The sequence below is a fragment of the Polyodon spathula genome, chromosome 22 (assembly GCF_017654505.1).
Source record: "Polyodon spathula isolate WHYD16114869_AA chromosome 22, ASM1765450v1, whole genome shotgun sequence".
Lineage (NCBI taxonomy): Eukaryota > Metazoa > Chordata > Actinopteri > Acipenseriformes > Polyodontidae > Polyodon > Polyodon spathula.
The window spans coordinates 3,886,601-3,908,290 of NC_054555.1; the positions used below are offsets into that span (position 1 = coordinate 3,886,601).

Sequence of the window (21,690 nt, forward strand, 5' to 3'; positions counted from 1 at the left end):
TTCTGCATTTTATTTAATTATTTTTACTAATGTTTTAGTAGGATACCTACATGTTTTTTTTTCAACAGCAAAGCAAATACCTGTTTGAAATGCTGCAGGTTTCAACTAAATGGTTCATATGCAGGCAGCCTCTGCTTACTTGGAAGAAATTAGATTTTCATTTTTTGTTTTGGTTGTTTTATAACTTCGTTCTGTATTTGTTTGTTTCGACAGACATTCCAGATCAAGTGATCCGCGTCTTCAAGGCAGACCAGCAGAGCTGCTACATCATAATAAGCAAAGATACCACAGCGAAGGACGTGGTGTCGCATGCAGTCAATGAGTTCGGCCTGACAGCAGCGGCTGAGACCTACTCCCTCTGTGAGGTTTCCATCAGTCCGGAGGGAGTGATAAAACAAAGGAGGCTTCCTGACCAATTTTCCAAACTAGCAGACAGAATCCAGCTCAATGGAAGGTATGGAACAAGTGAACACTATGGGAAGAAAGAACTAACTTGAGTTTCTTTCTAAACTGTTGCTCTTTGTTTTCTGAAACCGCTTCCAAATCATTGTATCCCAGTAGTTAAGGATTAACGAGGTACAGGCATGCAACTTAGAGGAGCGTCTTAAACCAGTTGCATACATATACAGCGTTATATATTGGTCTGGTCATGTAAGACTCGTGATTGTTATTCAGTAGTGGCATTCTTAATGAAATATTGGCATGTCACAAGGGCAATCCAGATCTATCTTCCCTCTTCCCTCCTCAGTTTATCTGTGCTTCTTGGCTTGGTTTGCCATTCAGAATTCAATGGCTCTGAATGCAGTATACAGGCCAAATGTATTTAATTGGTGTATTTTTTAAAAAAAAATGTATTTTAAATCTTGCATCCTGTTTGAACTGTATTTATTTTTTGCGGGGTAACCAAGGAATTTCAGTTTGTGTTATTTATGCTGGGCTCAGCATGTGTTCAACACAACATTTAAAAAAAAAAAAAAAAAAATTAGTTCTTCAGCCCATCAAGGCCACTTTAATATTTAATTCTCGGTGCCTGTGGAACTTGTTTGAAGTAATGTATGTAGTGCTTACAGAGCAAAACACAGCGTGCTGTAGGATACAAGCTTTTATAAAATGGAAGGAAAAGAGGGAGCACCGTGACTCTGATTTACTTGGCAACCAATTGACTTTGGTTGGGGAGCGATAGGGTGGGGTTGCCTTTTTGTAATCTTAGAGACACACGCTGAGGTGGTAAAATATGGTCCAGTATCCACAGTTTAATAGCACTTGGCTTTGTGTTATTTATTTTGTAGCAAATACACTTGTGTGATTTCATGCTGCTTTGCCTTTGAGTGGTTAAATCAGTTTTTATTCAGCCCCCTTTCACTACTGGGTATTGGTGCCTGTGTCTTTAAAACATGTTTACCAGGAACAAAGGGAATAGTACACATTAAAGATCAAGATGCATACATTCATACAGATGAATACTTCTGTAGCTAGCTAACCAGAAACATGTGCTTTCACACTTAAAATTGTAAAATGTGGATTGTTGCCTCTGTCTGTCAGATACTATCTCAAGAACAACATGGAGACAGAGACTTTGTGCTCAGATGAGGATGCCCAGGAGCTGCTGAGAGAGAGCCAGATCTCGCTGCTCCAGCTCAGCACTGTTGAGGTGGCCACACAGCTCTCCATGAGGGATTTCGAGCTGTTCCGCAACATCGAGCCCACGGAGTACGTGGACGACCTCTTCAAGCTGAACTCCAAGACCGGCAACGCTCACCTCAAACAGTTCGAGGAGGTGGTGAACCAAGAGACGTTCTGGGTGGCCACGGAAATCCTGAAGGAGCCCAACCAGTTCAAGAGGATGAAGATCATCAAGCACTTCATCAAAATCGCTCTGCACAGCAGAGAGTGCAAGAATTTCAACTCCATGTTTGCAATCATCAGGTAAGAGAAAAAAAAAAAAAAAACTATATTAGAAAGTGTTGTCTGGTAATAACAAAGACACACAGTGACTAGATTTAAACATATACTCCCTCAATTCCCACATGTGTATTTGTCTTGGGGCTACATCGTCTTTACAGAGCTTTAAAATGCTGGCAAACTTGTTCTACTCTTAAGTACCTCATATGATTGCATTAACACCATCATAGTAGTTCTTTCAGTGCAGTCATGTTATTTGCAATTATGATCATCTACTATTGGCATCTGTAAGATAACCAAATGCAAAATATGTATATAACATTCTGATACCAGGGATGGAAGTAAGACTTCTATTTGCATAGCAGTTTCTCCCATTCCAGGTTTTACTTCAATGCTGGTTAGCCACAGTATATAGGGTAACAAGCTCAGGTGTGTCTTATTAAACTCGTAGTAAAACCAGGAATGGATAGAATTACTTTGCAGTGGGAGTCGTATTTGTATCCCTGGATACTGTTGCAATAAAAAGCAATGGTTAAGTGGCATTAAAAATGTAAAGCTCAGTATAGTTTTTTGCTGGACGAGAGGCCATACAACAGTATGTTTCTTTTGTTGTGCATGTATTATTTATGTGTTAGGCTATATATCAGCAATTTGCAGTCTAAATAATTTGTTATCCGAATTTGATTTTGTTATTTGCAGAGTTCAGCATCGAGGGGGGTTTAGTAGACATGCCGCTTGTTTCTCTTGCAGTTGGAGTGAGTACAGTATCCAGTGCTGTACATTGCTGTTGATGGAGTACTTTATTTATTTTCAGCGGTCTGTATCTTGTTCCAGTCGCTCGCCTGAGGGGTACATGGGAGAAACTGCCAAGCAAATATGAGAAACTTTTCAGGGATCTTCAAGATATTTTTGACCCTTCCAGAAACATGGCCAAGTATCGCAACGTGTTGAGCAGCCAGAGTGTGCAGCCGCCCATCATTCCTCTTTTCCCAGTTGTTAAGAAGGACCTAACCTTTCTTCATGAAGGTAACATGTTGGCATTACATGTATATGTATTTATTTATGATTACGGTAAAAATCACATGTAAGAAATCATTTTAGGAACATTTTATACTGGTATGAATGTGCATTAGAACATATGACAAAGTAGTAAAGTTATTTCTCTATATAGGGATATCGTGTTGCACCGTCAGTGTAATTACTAGCTAGAGCTGACATCTCGTACAGAACAATGCATTAACTTTAATTTTAGATTTCATGCTTCTAAATGTATGTGAAGTAATTGTATTGGATGAGGTCCGTATTTTCATTTCCTTTTGTTTCTGCATTTCTTTTCCAATGTGTTTTTTTTTCTTAGTCTCACATCCTTTTCAGAGTCAAGTGTTAGAGGGAGGTAGTTCAGAAACTGCCTTTAGAACAGCCTTATTAGGAGAGTTTGGCGAATTCAATGCTGAGTTTTCCTTGACGTCAGGAGTTTCCCGCACATAGTGGAAAATTGATTTGCAGGGGACTTGTATGAGATAAATGACTTAACAGTCCTCTGAAATAAAGATACTATTGAAAAACATCATTGTTTAACAAGAATTATTCAAAATCAGCATAGAAAACATTACATCAGACGGTTCTGAATACATTGTTAAAGATATTTTTGCAGTCGACGCTCACTTGTCTCACATTCTGCATTCCCTGTTGACTTCTGCTTGTTTACAAAACATGGATAATGAATAACAATAAAAAAAAAATCAATTAGAAGCTCATTAGGAAGATACCTGTTGCAACGCACTATCGACTGTGTGTTCCCAATATATCTGTTGGGCACATCAGGGTGTATGAATTAATGTGAGGGGAATAATTGGCTAAAAACAGGCATGTCATGTTTTAACCTTAAGTATTTTGCACAATTGCAGGTGTTTTTCCCCATTTTACGAAAAGAAAGGCTCTGGGTAAACAACTGTGGTGCTAGTAGTAGTTAAATGTACTTGTCCAATGTATTCAGTTGTGTGTTGCTGGCTTGACACCATTATCAGACCTTTGAAAGAACGGTGAAAGAATATTGACAGTCGGACCCTAACTAACGAAATCCTCTGCCTGCTGTTCTCGTTCCTTAAAAAAAAAAAAAAACATTTAACAATATCCTTTTGTTCAATTAGGTAACGATTCAAGTGTGGAAGGTTTGGTGAACTTTGAAAAACTGCGAATGATTGCCAAGGAGATACGACATGTCACCCGAATGACCTCCGTGAACATGGATCCAGCCTTGATGTTCAGACAGAGGTGTGTAATCTCAGAGGGGCATGAGAGGGCGCCGCTGTTTCTACAAAGGCACTCGACTTCCTGAAAAAATATTTATAGCAAAGTCCCTGAGACCTATGAAGTGTATTGCACATGCGAATGCTGTGATAGTGATATGCATTACATGTGTTTGTTTTAATATAAAACGCACGTTCTACAGAGTATAGTGCTATTGCTATGTTACCTGTTTGACAATGCGGGCAATAACCCTTGCACTATCAGTGCAAGAGAGCAGACATTTTGAAAAGAGCTTTGAAACAGACGTTAAAGGTTTAAGTGTATAAGGTTGTCAGGATGTTAACAAATGAAAATAAAAAATGACAGTTCCGCTAGTTAAGCAGTTGGAGCAGCACATGGAGACGTATATTGCTATAGTCTTCAGAACCCCGCTGCTTTCTCTTTTGATGTGAATAGATTTCAATGTGACACCTACTTTGCTGTTTGCATATATAAAGCACACACGACTATAGTGACAACAACAAACTAGATTAAAATGGGTTTCAGATTGCTGAATTTTACTTTGCTTTTTCTTTCGTTCTAAACTGTTTCAGCCTCTGCTTTATTATTCCAAGTTTTATGTTAAAAAAAAAAAAAAAAAAAAAAACTGTGTTTGACTTAACTCTTTGTTTGCCACTTCCACCATATAATCAAATATTCTTTGCAGAGGGATTTGCATAAATTAATGTTTTGCCATTGTGAAACAAAAACGAAGGAATGATGCGTTCAAATTAAGAGTATTCTTGCAGCGTTGCTTCTGAGCTTTTTATTCTTCCACGTCTCCTTCCTGTCTGTTTTCTGACTCTTCTGTCCTGGTTCTCCCTTGGTTTTTTTTTTTTAAACCATGCTTCAATGTTCATGGCTCTTGCTTGCAGGAAGAAGAGATGGAAAAGTTTAGGGTGAGTAGTGCTGTGGAACAAAGCCAACGGTTCGAGCACTTGAACCCTTTGCATCCTGCTTACCTTCACATATAAAAAGCATGCATCCTACACTATTAACCTAGGTGCGCAGGATTGGTACCCAAATATAATTTCATCAGCCACAGTGCATACGAGCTTGAGGAGGAGAACAGCAGCAAAACCTAACAATACCTTTATCTTTGGATGGCATCTTGATCATAATGCACTGCCATGTTTTATTTATTTATCCAGTGCAAATATTTTCTAACCTCTGTTTTCATGTACCAATTTCATTATTCATTTGTGTAATCTTTGGCATGGTACAACTCCAGCATGGTTTTGTTTTGTCCTAGTATGTTTATTATAGTGTATATACTGTAGTGTTCTACAAAGAGTTGCATGAGTTTCATTATGGATAAAGCTCAATTGTACACATGTTCTATATGAAAAATAGGATATCGACCTTTAATGAGTTAGTGTCAGAACACAGATTTAAAAAAAAAAAAAAAAAAGAAATACATAGTTTAGTTAACAAAAAGGGACGTGTGCTGTAAATTGATCAGGTGGGAGCCAAAATTTACAGAACTCCTAGAGTAGGGTTACTTTACACAATTAATAGCAATTAAAAAGCATGCATCGCCATTAATGTGATAACCTGCTTTTTGCATGTGCTCTTTTAATATTTTATTCGTCAGTCATGATTTGCATTGAAAAAAACGGTCATTTCTTTTTTCTTTTTAGATCTTTAAGTCAGGGCAGCACAAACTCTAACATGCTTGATGTACAAGGAGGGGCCCACAAAAAGCGTGTGCGTCGCAGCTCCCTGCTCAATGCCAAGAAGCTGTATGAGGATGCACAGATGGCACGGAAAGTGAAGCAGTACCTTTCCAATCTGAATGTGGAAACCGACGAGGAGAAATTCCAGATCATGTCCCTCCAGTGTGAGCCTGCCTACAGCACCTGTAAGTTAAATAGTGCACTTAGCAGAGCGTGCGTTGATAACGTGTTGTATCGAACTCTTTACTGCTGTCAGACAGCACTGACAGCAAGGAAATGAGCGTCGGCCGCTGGAACGGACGTGAAAGCCATCTGAAATTGTCCCTTTTCAATCAGCGGTTGAACTCGGCCACTGTCGGACCGAGTTGATTATTTTCTGAGTTGCAGAAACCAATCTGTCCAAATAAGTGGCCTAATGAGCACCCCAAAGACAAATATTGCATGCAGATGCGTGCAAAACCATCGGCTTTCATTCTACACAGGCATCTTATTCCCTGATCCAGATGGATCTTTGCTGTAGCGTATCGGACATGAAGCAATGCACTACAATTTTCAATTTGCATTCCGAATGGAAGATCTAATTAGTTGAAGCCTACTTTGCATTTTGTAATTATTTTTATTAGATGTCCTCGCATCATGTGGCTCGTTATTGTATATTTACTGTATTTCCTTGTGTTAACATTCATATTGCCTTGTGATGTGTTGCCATTGAAACTGCAGTCGATTTTTGGCAGAATGGTATTCTGCAAGATCAGTAATACATTGCTTTACACTGCCATCTGCTGGATTGATGTGGGGTTGCACAAAAAAAAAAAATCTTAATTTAAGAATTAGGTTCACTGTAGTACATACATATAATTTGTGACATTGTAGTAATAATAATAATAATAACAGTTAAATAACATCTGCCGTCACAATGCCTGTAGTTCACAGTATAATTTCTCAGTCAAAAACAATGGATTAATCACAAGCCAAATCTTACCTTGATTTTGAAAGTTAATCATACTTCCCTGCAGCAACCTAATGAAAATGAAATTAGAGTTGATCATCATCATCATAGTCTTCCCATTTCACCAAAACGCTACTTGCTGAATTTCTTAAAAGCGGTGTTGTTGATGTAATTTTTTGATTATTGTCTTTGGTGGGAACAGAATAATCTTGCAATGATACATGCAAGATTAATTATTTCCTATTTCAATTTAACAGTGTCCAAGAATCTAAATGACAGACGAGCAGGAAAATCAGATCTGTCTCCAGTGTCCATGAGGTCCTCAAACCCGTCTGGAAAATCTCACCAGCAGCACAGAATCAGCCAAGTTCTGCAGGTGCCTTCTGTCAACCTGCATCCGCTCCGGAGAAAGGGGACCTTGAAGGACGTCGCCTCATCCAGTACGTTCAGCTTCTCTTTTAAGTAGTGCAGCACGTATGTTCAAAAGAGAAAAGAAAATGACAGTATGCAATATAGTAAACAATATTAGCATCTAACTAAAGAATGCTAACATCAAAGACTCTCCATATTACAGTCAATGCATTTTGCTTCAAATGTTTAGTGTGCAGCTGGATTCACCCTTTTTTATTTTTTCATTGTAGGTGCTGGTTCTCCCCAGTGTGTAAAGAAAACTGCCGGCACGTCTGACGATGTCTCTTGTAAAAGAGCTGCCGACGATGCCATATCTACAGCCTCCTCCCTGCATTCCAGCCCCCCTGTATCTCCCCAGGGATCACCACACAAAGGTATGCCCTGGTAGATCAGCAGAGTTTCATTCTGTGGTTTCACACACTGAGATGAGCACTAATCTTCCACTGCCTGAGGTTGGTTAGTCTAAGATTGGTGTTAATCTCAGTCTGTGAAACCAGCCTTGGGTGTTAACTTTTTTTCAACATACGGTTTATTAGTAATGGTTTCAATTTAATATATTAGCATTGGTGTATTTTGTAACACATTTAAAATAAGGAACCTCACCCCCATTCTATACTTGACTCTTTTCAGTTGGGAGTATCCCGAGATCTCGGAACTCCAGCCAGATGAATCTCTCAGGCTCCTCCTCATCCCTGACCAGCGAGACCAGCACCAAGAACAGCGGGCCACGCAGCTATGGGATAGGTGGGGCTTTATTATATAAGAGAATCCAGCAGATGACAGACTTGAGGACAGAGGCAGCAGGACAGGACACTAAGATCAGGAAGAGAGTGAGGTCCCCCTTCAGGATGCTCAGGGACAGGAGATTTTCCAGGGAGAGAGTAGAGCCTTCAACTAGAACAGAGACAGGAGATTGTACAAGAGACACAGGAGAGAACAGGGGGAGCCTGGCAGCGATGCATTCACCGTTCAGCAGTATTGGTCATAGGAGTAGCAAAGGCAGAGTTGAACAGCAGAATAGACCTTTAGCATGGCTTTGTCCCAGGATGAGACATAGGAGGAGGAGGACTGTGTGAACTGGATTGAGTAGGACAAAGGCCAACATATTGTTCCTTATAGATACATGTATGTTTTTACTATGCTGTGTTTTATGTACAGAGACTTTGAAAGTCCTTTAAATTAAAATGTACAGAAGTGTGTTGTAACATTAAGAAAAGATATCGAAGCTATATATATGTGTGTGTGTGTGTGTGTGTGTGTGTGTGTGTGTGTGTGGAATGGGGGGGGAAGCCACATGAGTCTATTGGTTTAAAATTGCATCTAGTAAAAGATGGTTAATTTAGCTTTATATTTAAAAAAATATATATATATTGAAGTGTGTCCTATGGGGCAGAAAACTTAAGGGCTGCAAGATCAGTTGCTTATTCTAAATTTACACAATATAACAAAGTACAGATGTTAAAGACCTTTCACTAGCAAAAGCTTGGTCATGTTACTATGTGGAAAATGTCAGTTTAAAATACAGTGCACTATATCAGACTGTTTAATGAGAATTGATACTTTTATTATTCAGCATTGTCATCAGAACAATTTCAGCCCTTTTTGGGGTGATTCTTGGTCGAACATATATTTGTACTGTGTCCCTCCTCTTTTAAGGTCAGGCCAGATTAGACCTAGTTTCTTTCACTGCTCCAGAATAGAAGGTTACATTGCAGAGACGCGCACCAAGACGCAGATGTCTAAGCACCTGTTTCACCTTCAAAGTCTCCTGCCTTCTCTAAAATAGCTTGTGATGCGGATGGTGTAATTGGAGCATGCATTTTTTATGTTGGTGTTGTCATTTAAAGTAACATGACTCCTCTGCATTACATCATCTCTGCAATTATTTGATTGGAACATGAATGTTTTAAGTTTCTGGAAACATAAATCCGGGTGCATATTTCTGGAAACCTGTCTCTTCACCATTTACATCGCTGTAAGATTATGTGCCTGTCTGAAAGAAAAGCAGGTTTTATGCCCATCTAAGTGATTCAGATCAGCCCCATTTGAGAAATATGATGTAGGGCTCATAAGTTCCTATATTTTCCTGTTAGTAAAACAGACCCAGTATGATAATGCCTAGAGTTTTTTGCCTTTTAAATGCATTAAGTAGTCTACAGCTGTAATAGCTTATTAGATAATGTTACCTTACAAATTGTGCTGTTAGGCATAATTGCAAATTCAGATATATGCCTTCCTTTTGTGTGCAAACATCATTGGAAGTTGTTTTACATATTTGCTTATGTTCTTTATATACATTAAAAGATGCAATGTTACAAATGCATTTAGCTATTGTACATGACAGGGAAGCTAATCGTATATCTTTAGAATTTATTTTTTGGTAAATAAAAGTTGTTCTAGTTTATGAACACTATGGTGCTTTCTTACTGCTGCATTAGTGTAGTTACTTCAGGTTTGTTCATTAACTAAACAGTTGCATGAATAGAAGCTCCAGCAACACTTCTGTCATTGCATAATGAGACAAGCTTTGTGAGTAGGACCCCATTTTAATAAGTAATACTGTTGAAGCCGACACCCTGGGATCCTTTAAGAAGCTGCTTGATGAGATTCTGGGATCAGTAAGCTACTAAAAACCAAACGAGCAAGATGGGCCGAATGGCCTCCTCTCGTTTGTAAACTTTCTTATGTTCTGACATAGCATATCTTATTTTTCAAATATAACCTGGATTTCTGCACTTCAGTTTCTTAGTCAGTACCTACAGTTCTTTTACACTTATTGCAGTGATAAAGGTAGATTTGCAACTCTGAAAGCAGAACAGAATACACATGTTCAGATCGCAAGGTCTTTCTGATTTACAGACTGCTCGTGGTCTTCTTTTATTTAGGTTACGCTCTGATGCCAACCACAAAATCTGATAACTTCTCTGACTCGAGCCACAGCGAGATCTCCTCCCGCTCCAGCATTGTCAGCAATTGCTCTGCTGACTCCACGTGTGTCACATCAGAAGAGCGCAGCTTAACACAGCATCTCAGCTTCCCAGAACCCACTGCAGCTGCAGACAGGAAAGAAAACATGCCAACCGCAGCACCCCAGTGCAGCCACCCCTCCACCAGGTGAGTTTTTCCACAACAAATTCAGTCAAAAAGGAATTTGGCACCTCCTTACATTTTTTAAAATATAACAACCAAATTGTGTCAGTCGAGATTATTAACGGCTTTGTAATATGTCCCTGTGGCACGTGATATGTTTAAACTGGCTCAGTTGATAAAATGCAGTGTAACTACTAAGTATCCCTAAAGTCTTCCTCTTTGTGGCATTCTTTTATCTAATTCCTGTCTCCAAATTGGATTTTTACTTTTGCACTCACTCCACCTGGTGGTCCAATGTTGTAAGTGCATGAATTATCTTTAAAGGGAAAATCTGGATTAAACTCTGCACGCACCTAATGGTATATTTAATTTCTATTCTAATGTCCCAAACTAAGAGTAGAAAGAAAAACAATGCTACGATTGCTGCAGAAATATTAAGTAAAATGACTGATATGGAATGTTGCTGCAAAGCTGTGGGTTTTGAAGAATTGGAGGTTCATGTGCAGGGGATATTTTAGATTTTTTTTTAAATGGGAGTGTTACAAAGTTAATCTTTTTTTTTGTTTGTTTTACATTTTGTATTATATTGACCTTTATGATTACTGCCGCACAATATAATTGTCATTCAGTATTTAAATGCCTTATTCTCTTTTCTCTGCTGTGCTTGTTATAATTACATTACTTTTAAACAAAATACAGTAAATAGAAAAGTGGTTCAATGCAGCATTAAAGTATACATGTTATATCAACCACAATCTAGAAAAGGTGAATAATTTAGTTTATGTTACTGACCTCGCCTGGACTTTGTTCAGTTATTCAGTGCCAAGGCCTGCTGTAACCAGGGGCTCAACGTGTACGCCCTCCACAAGCCTCGATGAGTTTGCCCGTGGCCACATCTTCACAGACACAGCAGACAGTGGGAGGGGCAGCTGGACGTCATGCTCAAGCAACTCCCACGACAACTTCCAGAGCATCCAGAACCAGAGAGGCTGGGACCTGGGCTCTTTCCACCACACCCAGCTTGATGGGCCCATTGTCGAGGTGGAGCCTACAGGGTCCTTGGCAGAGGAGGACCTTCAGAGAAGTAATAGGCATTCCAAAGACAGCTTAGAGCTGAGCCAGTCGAGGCAAAGCTGGGCCTCCTCCAGCTCCCTCTCTGACACGTATGAGGGGAACTACGGAACCATTAAGAGGAGGGTTCTGGATAGTTCTGGAGTAACCCAGGGCGAAGCTTCAGATTGTGAACCAAGCACAGATGCAGTTTATAAAACTGTCACTTCAAGCACAGAAAAGGGACTTATAGGTAAGCTTAAAAACGGTCTTCGTGCTTTTATGTACAGTATGTTTTTTTTTTTTTTAAATGATGTATTATTAATTAGAAACTGATTTAAAATGACATCAGCAGATTTGGGATGTTCCAAATGACATTAATAACACTATCTTTTCTTTCTCACACATGGCTTAAATTAACCAAATAACTGCATTTCTCTTGTTAATGGGGAATTTTATTTTACGGACTTAACATTGAATTTAACTTACAGATGTTTGGTGGAGGGGAGGGTGCTAGCTAAAAATAAAAAGACAAATCTGCTGCTGCCATCCTACGCTCTACATGCATCGCTTGTTTGTATACCCTGTTGTTAACATCTCATTGTTTTTTAGTTGTCATTTCCTTTTTCTCATTAACATTCCTGCTGCTTGTGTCTTGTGCCAGTGTACTGTGTCACTTCCGCTCAGAAGGACGATAGATATAGGGCACCACCACCCACTCCTCCAGGATACCTGGGAATCCCATTAGTGGCTGTAAAGGAAGGAGCATCCTGCCACCCACGTTTAAAACCTCCAGACTATAGTATGGCATTGCAGAGGTCAAAGTTGGTCCCACCCCACTGTGCCATTGCTAGGCAACCAGAAGCCAAGACGCTAGTTCAGTCCCTGACACAAAAGCGGCAAGATTCTGACCCTAGACTAGCCCATGTTAATCAACAGAGAGAACGAGCTAGTGAGGAGGATGGTACGTGTTGTGAAACTGAAAACATTTTTCAATCCATTACTGTATATATAGCCTATTTTAAGAACAGTGTAATGTTTCATGTTTACATGGTCATCATTTATTTTTGTTCATCACAGTTAGGTATGATGGTAAATATTTGCTAGTTTATATCTTTTCGTGCTTAAGCTGCTTATAGTTTTAAAGTGGTCCAAATGTTTGGTTGGTCTAAAGGTTTAGTAAATCAGCCTCGGAGTGTTTGTCATTCTATTTATGGCCAACAGATCATTAGAAATCTTAAATCTTTAGTATTATTCAGTCAAATGGGTAAAACATGACTTTTTTTCTGTTTTTGCTGGGAATTGCAAACCTAAGAGAAACAAAAAAAAAAGTATGTTTATCAAATTGACCCATTTCACATTGTGATGTCGTTTCCAAGTTTTCAAAAATACAAAGTGTGTTAATGTGTTTTATTTTAGTAGGGTTGGATAAGGTTGTATGTTTTACTTTTTCTTGTGTGGGTTCTTATGTATAATATAATAATTTATTTTTTTCTTTAACAGAAGAGCAAGTGTCAGCTGTGTAACCAGGACCAGACTGTGAGAGAGTTTGCAACACTTTGTGGAGTCCACAGCACAGGAGGAAAAGAAGAATATCAGTTTAGAAGCTGACTAAGACTCTTGCTGCTTTCTTCAGCTGTGGAAAACTTTAAACATCAGTGGCATCAATGCTGTGTGCTGCCCAGCAGTATGTATTGCTGCATATGTATTAATTCAGACTAAACAAACATGCATCAAGTTATTGTTCATTTTTTGTTGGATTGATATTTTTTGTCTGATTTGTTGTACCTCAGACAGTATTGTAAATGGGACTGGATCAAATCTTCAGGGACCACAAAATCTAACGGCCTTTTAATTATTTAAACCCGTTCAGGAATCAACAGCGGGAGTTTAGTTGTGATAGTGGACTGGGGGGGTATTAAAAGGGTTTTAGGCATGCAAGCACTGTAACTGCAGGAGACTGATAGAAATCCTTCAAGCCTTGTTTTAAGATAATGGACTGTACTACAAAGGGAAGCAGACCTGTGCATTTACCAGCATGCTCGCGCTTTGCAAGTACAGCCCTGGCCAGTATCATTTGAAGTTTAAAGAGTCCATGCAGAGGAAGTTGATAGGGGCGCTGCAACGTTACAGTAAAAAAATAAAAAGACAATTCAAAAGCTATTTCAGAAGAGTATGACGTTATCTGAACTTTTGTTAGGTCAAGGCAACATCTGTTTTAGTTCCTTAGCGTTTCAACCCTTTATCAGCATTGTATAATTGAATGTGGTTAGCAGTACTGCATAGAAAACTGTTGCTAAAAGGCATCAGCAGGAGGGGCGTCACAGTACAGTGCTGCCATCTTTCCACTGCTGTTTACAAGCAAGCATATGACAAATCAAGTATATAAGTGAAAGCATCACTTAATAGTGGATTTGCATTCTGTAAAATGAACAGCAGCATGTTAATCACAGTAAAGTGACGTCAGTAACAATATTAACATTCTTAGCTGTACACTCTAGTAAAACATACACCTGAAGCACTACAAAGTGTACAGTTTGCAGAGTACTAACTATATTAGACAAACGGGGTGCCGGGTTCTTTTCGGTATGATCCTAGAACAATATTAATCATATTGACAAACTGTTTCATTACACTGCTCTTGTATCAGCCCCTATCAACGTCTCCTGCTTTCTTCTTCTGCCAAAAGCATTGGATAGTTTTATATCTAGGGGGAATAACTGGATTATAAGCAGATTCTTTTCAGTTTACATGCATTTTGGTGCCCAAGATTAATATTATTATTATTTATTTATTATTATTATTATTATTATTATTAAATTATTATTAACGTTATGACTTTTCACACTTGAAAAGTGTTAAAAATTTTATTTTTATTACAATTAATTATGTTAATTAATAGTAGGCATGTGTACAGATTTAAAAAAATATATATATATATATAAATCTATATCTACAGAGAATTGTATTTTAATATTTTGTTATAATAAAAATGCCCTCGTCCCAGATTGTGATTGTCCCAACACTCTTGGCCAGGAATCTTGTGACGGTGTGTTTTTGCTTTTGGTAGAAAACAAACTTTTTGTTGACCAATTTAAAGATAAGGAGGGGTTCAATATCGCCAAGCACTGTACAGAGCTGTGGGTATTCTGCACTGAAAACGCAATGCCCTGTATGTTTTCTTTTTTAAATAGATGTTGTCTACTTCAGAAATGTGCTACTTTATGAGCTCATGAGGAAAGCATCACAGCTGTAGGTATTTCAAAAACTGCATGTGGAAAAATGACAATCGTCGTCGTCGTCCCCCGTACCCCTGATCCCCTGATCCCCATCAAGGACAGAAGGACACTGCCGGTTTACAGTAGCCTCTCGTTGTTAATATTTTCTGGGACTTCATTGATCTTGCCTCATCCGTCCCATCTTTACATTTCTACTATCGTTGGAGAAAAGACACAACTGGATTGTCACGTTCATAGTGGTCTTACATATCGAAATATACTCAGAGGATTATTAAAACTGATCCTGGGAGCAGGAATGTCAGCTGGCGGATTCCTGAATCGTCATACAATGGAAATGTTCTTAGGTCTATAGCGCTCCCACTAACCGAATCTAAACGCACACTGTTGAACGTTATTCTTTAAATCAGCCTTGTTCTTAGCACTGTGTGCCCCGGCTGTCTCGGTTTCGATCCAATTAACCTTTCAACGAATGTTCCAGTCGTCTGAAAACTTTGCACGTTCCCCAGACACTTTACAATACTTAGTATTAAAGATTACCGCAACATTTTAATGAAAAAAAAAAAAAAGATAAATCACAGATCTATATTCTTGATCTTTCTATTTTCCTAATTTAAATGAATCGCAGACCCGTGTAAATAAAATAAATCATTATACAACGTTATTGTTTAAAAAAAATAATAATTCGCAGTGTGGCTTGCTTTTGCATGGCCTTGCTGTTGTTCGTTTTCAGGTTAGCCGATCATATTGATCAGTTGTGTCAGTTGCAAAATGTGTGTGCTTTTATATTGTAATGAAGTTAAAGAGATCATATATCTTCCTGCCTGGGAACTACTTTGAAAACCGCTGTTTTCTCAAATCTTTAATATTTTACATTTGATGGGACAACTGGAATACAAAATATACAACGATTATGATGTTACCGAGTACAATATATAACCATTTATGAAGGGCACACTGTCTGTCTGGCAGGTAAATTAAAAAAACAACAACAACAACAACAACAAAAAAAGTAGACTAAGAGTAAAGTAACCCCAGTACTTGCTAAGAAATCAGAGTTTTATAACTTGGGATACCCCTGTCTTGTCCAGAATTAAAAGCACGTTCTTAAAAAACAAAACAAACAAACAAACAAAAACATTTTACTGTTACCTGAAGTAAAATAAAATAAATAAAAAACCCACACCAGTTGAACAATGCTAGTAATTTGTTAAAGTACAGAAATTGGATACTGGAAGAAATATTAAGGTATTTTTGACCTGCTGTGCTGCGCGCACACGTATGTGTGGAGGAGTCTTTCAATTTTTGAAAGGACGCAATGAATGTCAAGCGACACTTCTGTTTCAAATTCAATTAACCGTGCTCTGCTGAAAGCAATGTGACGGATTACAGCTGGGCAAAATGCGGATTGCAAAACACGAAGCAGATATTCTCTCTTTAACCCTGCTTCCTATAGTACTGGAACATTTACGCTGACTTGGTTTGAGCTTCTCGTCACTGTTGTTTTGTCCTTTTTTGATACATCTGGAATGCACTCAGTGAACTGTGTAATAGATGTAAAGATGCCGACATATGGCGGAACTGTACCCATATTCAACAAGCAGAAACTGTACGGCACATGTCTGTGAATAAGTATTATTGAATAAGTTGCGTTGTCTCCCCCTTTTGATAGCTGTTGTAATTTATGTCTTTTAGAAAGACAAATGATTCGCCTGTATGCTTTTGTATTTTTAACAGTGGGTGTAAATATTTGTTATATTTTGTTTAAAAGAATGTTTTAAAAAAAGTACTGTTTATTCTTACATGTCTTGGACAATATTAAACTAAGTAAATACAATCTGTTTTAAGACTTATTATTATTATTACATTTATTACTATTTTTAAATAAAAAAATATTTCACGAATAGGCTAAAATGTTTACCTTTTGGAAAACCATCTGCACGAATTATACATGTGGAAATTACGCGCATCCAAAAATAATCTCTTATTGGAACAAAACTAGTAACACTTCCAGGTTATATTTGTATACGTTACTTGTATCCGCTTGCCAAAAGAGTGAATAAGAATTTCATGGATAAAAACACTACACTGCATAATCAAGGAATTCTTCTAAGTAGATCGATCTTTCCAATTCACTTGTAAGACTGAGGCATAACACATGTACAAGATGGAACTGTGTGCAGTTTGAACACATATAGGTAGACAAAAGGGAAAGGGGAGGAGGGGGGAAGGGGGGGCTCCTGTTGTAATAACTATCTGCCTCCACTGGATCGTTTCTGGTGAAATAAAAGCAGCTGATTGACACTTTGATCCTTGCTTCCTCTTTCGAGATTGCCATTTGCAAGTCATTTTCTTTTTTTGGTCCGATTCTCTGCCCTGTTGATGTGCTGTCTACCTTTCCAATCCTGTGTGTTTGCAGGCTCTTCTCTATCTTTATCATGCTGCTGGACACAGAGTGTGCGGTGAAACTGCAGTACTGGGACAATGACCTAGAGATGGCATCTTCTCAGAAAAAGTAGTTGTCTGAGAAACCCATTTGAACAGGCTTGGTACAAACTAGAATACTCCACTGTGCTGGACTGCCTGTAAAGAACAGCGAAACAGCACCCCCCAAAGGCACAGCACAGTACAGCAGCTTCCATTATGCTATCTCCCCCTGTCCAAAACAATTTTAGTCGTTTTTATCAGCATGCCCCTTTCATTCTGGAATATTGCCTCTGTCAATATCAATTTACAGTAAAAAATGAAATAACAGAAACCACACACACGACAGCTGCATGTTGTAACTGCTGTTGGCTAAAACATAATAATACAAAAAGATTTCCAGAATTTTCTATTATTTTGTAAATGAAAACAAACTCACATAACACCCAACCCCACAATCAAGATTGTATTATATCCAAATGCTACACAGTGCCTTACCTTTAAAAAAACAAACAAACAAAAAACTAATACTTTTAATTATTTTCTGCTTCATTCTGCTAATTAAGGTGCGCCGGTCAGTAGTCAATTAATGAACACGCAATTGAAAAAGGTGTCACGTGACATCACTACGGGTTCAAATTAACCCTAATAATAGTTACAACCTGCGTACAAAAATGACGTTTAAGAAGAAAAAACACAAGATAATAGTTAGAGTTACCAATGTGGCATACGAAGGCATGTAAGTCAAGACGGAGCGACAGAATGATTGTAAGTAAAACAAATATCACGGTGCCGTAATTGTGTTTTTCGGTCTTCAACGTACTCCCAACAACTAACTCTGCTCCAGACCAAAAATCTAAAGTTTTTTTTTTTATTATTTGTTGTTGAATACGCCGCCTCTAAGTGAAAGTTTATATAAACAAAGCAGTATTCTGCCACCCAGCGACACTCTGCTTATACTTTTAACCAACATCCAGTGTGAAAAACAAACAAACAAACAAACAAAAAAAAAAAACGCGACTTGATTAATTAACAGATTTTCAAATGCTTAAGGAGCAGCAACTATGTAATTAGGTTACAGAAGCAAAGTATAATTTTTGTGGCTTTAAAAATAAATGAATAAAATAAAACCACACAAATGAAGTAGTGATGCTGTTATGAATATTGATTAAATAACATGAAACCAGACAACCTATTGTGGTTGAGTGTGTAAATTTGACTGAATCATTGTGTGTAATTCGCCCATCTGATCACAAGGGAGCACTGTTTTTGTGCGTATTAGAATGCACTCGAAAAGGCGATTGAAACGCAGCACATTGGAAACTATTTGTTTTTGATGATACTCTGTAATGGCAGTGGTTGTTGTATTTCACAGCACGTAAATTAGAATGAAAAAGTACGAACATCCCCAGTCTGAACAAACTCAAGGGTTTCCCAGTGGAAAGTTTCATTAGCCTTAGTTTTTACCTGCGCACTTGTCAAGTTATTAACCAGGCAATACAGATCCATACAACAGATGTATGACCTAAATTTGTACACCATATACAGTACTGTAACCTTTGAAAGAGATGGTTTAGAAAGCCTGGTAAAGATTTCTGTGATACCTATGAAACAACGAACAAAGAGAGGTATGAGACGGTATAACCAGACGCACAAGTGACAAGTTTCTTTTGATGCTCAAATAAGTGATATGTTTCTTTTGATGCTTGGTATACTGTATATGCCATCAGAAGTAGGGTGGTATTCTGTTCTCAGATGAGTGTAGTAGTGTGTAGCTGCTTGCTAGTTTACTTTTAAAGTGCATGTCACTTAAAAATCAAGCACTATAGCTTCAATGGTCACCCTGTTCGTGTGTTCTCCTTTGTTCTGTCTGTATGGTTTTGCGATCCCTGTGAACAGTTCTGTTGCTCCTCTATTGCGTGATCCTCGTATTTGTCTACTTATAACTTGCATTGAGCTTGTCTGGAGAAGTCCATCGTGACAATGTGACCCTTTCAACCTTCCTGGCTCCAACGTGATTCTGAAATAAACCACACGTTTCTGCGCGCTAATGGCATGAGGGATAGGCGTATTTTATTTAAAAACAACGGGGGATCTGTACTTTTTCGGGTACCTTTTTGTTTCAGTTCTTCAAAACGGTAAAACGGCATCTGTACACCTTTTGGTTTCCTAGGGTTAACTGACAAACCGCTCCACTGTGAGCTAAAGGCAATGAGTTTAGAACAGTTGCAACCCCCAGCTTTTTTTCTAGCTGCGCTTAATAAAAGAAGATGCACCTATCTCCTTGAAGTGTTATTTATTTTATTTTTTGGGGAGGAGTGTAACAATTTTTTTAATATTTCACATTTAGGCCTGTTCACATTGAGGTGTACAAATGTGTTATTTCTTTATGCTGAATAAATTATACTGTGTACTCGGAGGATGATCATATACGATATGTATGAACATCCTGTTATCTCTACACATGAGCTGTTTGTCGGTGGGCGGGACACTTTACGTACATTTCTCTTGTGGAAGTGTGTTTTTTTTTTTTTTTTTTTTTTAAAAAACTCCAAAGGGGACATCGACTTGAATGAAAACGGGATGGGTCTATAAAAGCTACCCAGTTCCATCCAGCAAACAAACATTTTACTGCAGTCACTTTACAAGCTCATGGGTGCATCATATTAACAGGCCTAAATGTGTAAACCATAACACAAACTATAGCAGTATTATAGTCGTCTTTAACCCTATCCATCCCAAACTACCACCAAACAAACTAGTGATAAATTTACATGTATTTTAAATTGACACAGCAAGCCAGAAAAACGTGGGCTACATAAAATCCTAAAACCTGATGGAATGCCACCTAAATGAGAAAGCAATACAGCTACACTTGGCAATAAGCTAATAGGTCTCTATTGGTCCACCCAGTTCTAGGACCAGTTCGGCTCTATATTCTCTGTAGTTATTTCTGAACTGCAAATGCACTTGAAGGCTTGGCAGCGACGAGACTGTTCCCTTACCTATCCTCTGTTGTATTGAATAGTGATTGAACATCTGCACAGCAGCATTGACTGCTATGCTCTTGATGACCTCCACTAATGATATTTTGTTAACAGTGCAGGAAAGTCAAGGGAACGTCTGCATAATTAAGACTTTTGATTTTGCTGTATAAATGAATGCTGTTAACTTTAGATAAGCCTATACGTGGAATTCGTTTCTAATCTCTTTTTCTATTCCGTGTGCTTGTCTATCTGCATGCACAGGTAGGTGGGCTGATAGAGTGATGTGAATATTGAGAGAAGGGTGCTTGAAGAGCAGTTGTCTTTTTATAATGTGATGTTATTCGTCAAGCTTTGACTGATTATATTCATTACATTGCCACCATTTGGGAGAAAAGGAATGCGAACATGTAGATTGAAATCACAGGATCACAAATGCATTAACTGCCCATCAAAACTCGCACCTTTTCAGATCAAGTATTAAAGGTGTATTTAAAACATGGCAAAAAAAAAAGCCACTGTATTTCATCAGCCTCAGTACAAGAAGATTTGTGGACACAGCAATATTGGATATTAAATGTTAAAAGAAACTTTTTCAGTAAATTCAACGATTTTTCTTTTCTTTCAGTGTCTTCAATGGATTTGCTATTGGAAACGTTCTTGATGGGCATTAGTAAAAATGGTACCGCTCATATAAAATGTTCTCCCCCACATTTCCTCCAGTAGTGGAGTGTTCTGTAGATGCTGGTTTCTGTAAATCTGTCACTTCATCCGCAAGATCCCTTTACAACAGTAGAACAGAAACTAAAGCGTTCCTTCCTAGCTGAATGCATTTGTATTGAGACTCCAAGGTGATTGCTAATTGCATACTTGTGGATCTTGTGTGTTTCCAAAGACCCCAAGGTTCACATCAATCGCCTTTTGTTCCAGGTTATATAATGTAGACTGATGATTAACTCGTGACAATCCGTTCCAGGTCTGACTTCATCCAAAATTGACAGCTTTTTCTTTAAATCAAAGATGGACATGATTTGTTTCTTTTTTAAAATCACTTCTTGTTTTATATATGTTATTTTGCTAAACCTTCCCCGGGTGGGCATTTGAAGCAGCTAATTGCTCATGTTAGCTTGGTGTATTGCGACTGTCATTGAGCACAAACAGGACCAGTGGATCTGACCTTTTGTTGCTGGCAGGCCTGCAGGATGCAGACAGCACTGATCACTGCAGGCTCACGCGGTGCTTCCTTTGCTGGGGGGGGGGGTGCCTCACCATGCATCCCATGCACCCCATGCACCCCGTCTTCAGCATACAGGTGCTGTGCGTCCAGTCACTTCATTGTGGAGCACTCAATGCAATGACTACTTACCCTTGGGACAAACAATGTCGTCCTACAAATCCTATGCGGCATTCCACATTAAAGGTGCAGTGGAAATCTATTCAGCTGCTGCATACTTACACTATAGCGTTCCAGATTACATCTATTCATTTATGTGCTATAGTGCTTTTCATCCACATAGTTGAGTAAATACGATTCCCACCCTCAATGATGATGATAATATTAAAGTAGCTCTTTCATTGTTACAATGAGCCATTAAGCACTAGATTAAAAACCAGCTTGACTTAATTATATAATTTAAATTATTTCCTTAGTATGCTTCTAATGATGATTATATGTACGC

General features: G+C 38.4%; 1 protein-coding gene across 8 annotated transcripts in view; it reads left to right on the forward strand.

The window, feature by feature from the left end:
* The window catches only part of LOC121296772 (rap guanine nucleotide exchange factor 6-like), a 72,565-nt gene extending 59,316 nt beyond the window's left edge, over positions 1 to 13,249 (forward strand). For 6 of the 8 annotated variants that reach the window (XM_041222542.1, XM_041222544.1, XM_041222548.1 and 3 more), the window contains 13 exons: positions 214 to 454; positions 1,543 to 1,926; positions 2,717 to 2,928; positions 4,053 to 4,176; positions 5,067 to 5,090; positions 5,832 to 6,052; positions 7,074 to 7,256; positions 7,458 to 7,601; positions 7,858 to 7,971; positions 10,113 to 10,341; positions 11,130 to 11,620; positions 12,032 to 12,331; positions 12,871 to 13,249. In XM_041222542.1, coding sequence (XP_041078476.1) covers positions 214 to 454; positions 1,543 to 1,926; positions 2,717 to 2,928; positions 4,053 to 4,176; positions 5,067 to 5,090; positions 5,832 to 6,052; positions 7,074 to 7,256; positions 7,458 to 7,601; positions 7,858 to 7,971; positions 10,113 to 10,341; positions 11,130 to 11,620; positions 12,032 to 12,331; positions 12,871 to 12,893 — 2,690 coding nt within the window. In that variant the 3' untranslated portion in view covers positions 12,894 to 13,249. The remainder of the gene's footprint in view (positions 1 to 213; positions 455 to 1,542; positions 1,927 to 2,716; positions 2,929 to 4,052; positions 4,177 to 5,066; positions 5,091 to 5,831; positions 6,053 to 7,073; positions 7,257 to 7,457; positions 7,602 to 7,857; positions 7,972 to 10,112; positions 10,342 to 11,129; positions 11,621 to 12,031; positions 12,332 to 12,870) is intronic. The other 2 variants (XM_041222547.1, XM_041222543.1) reach the window with 2 other exon arrangements.
* Positions 13,250 to 21,690: the final 8,441 nt, after the last annotated feature.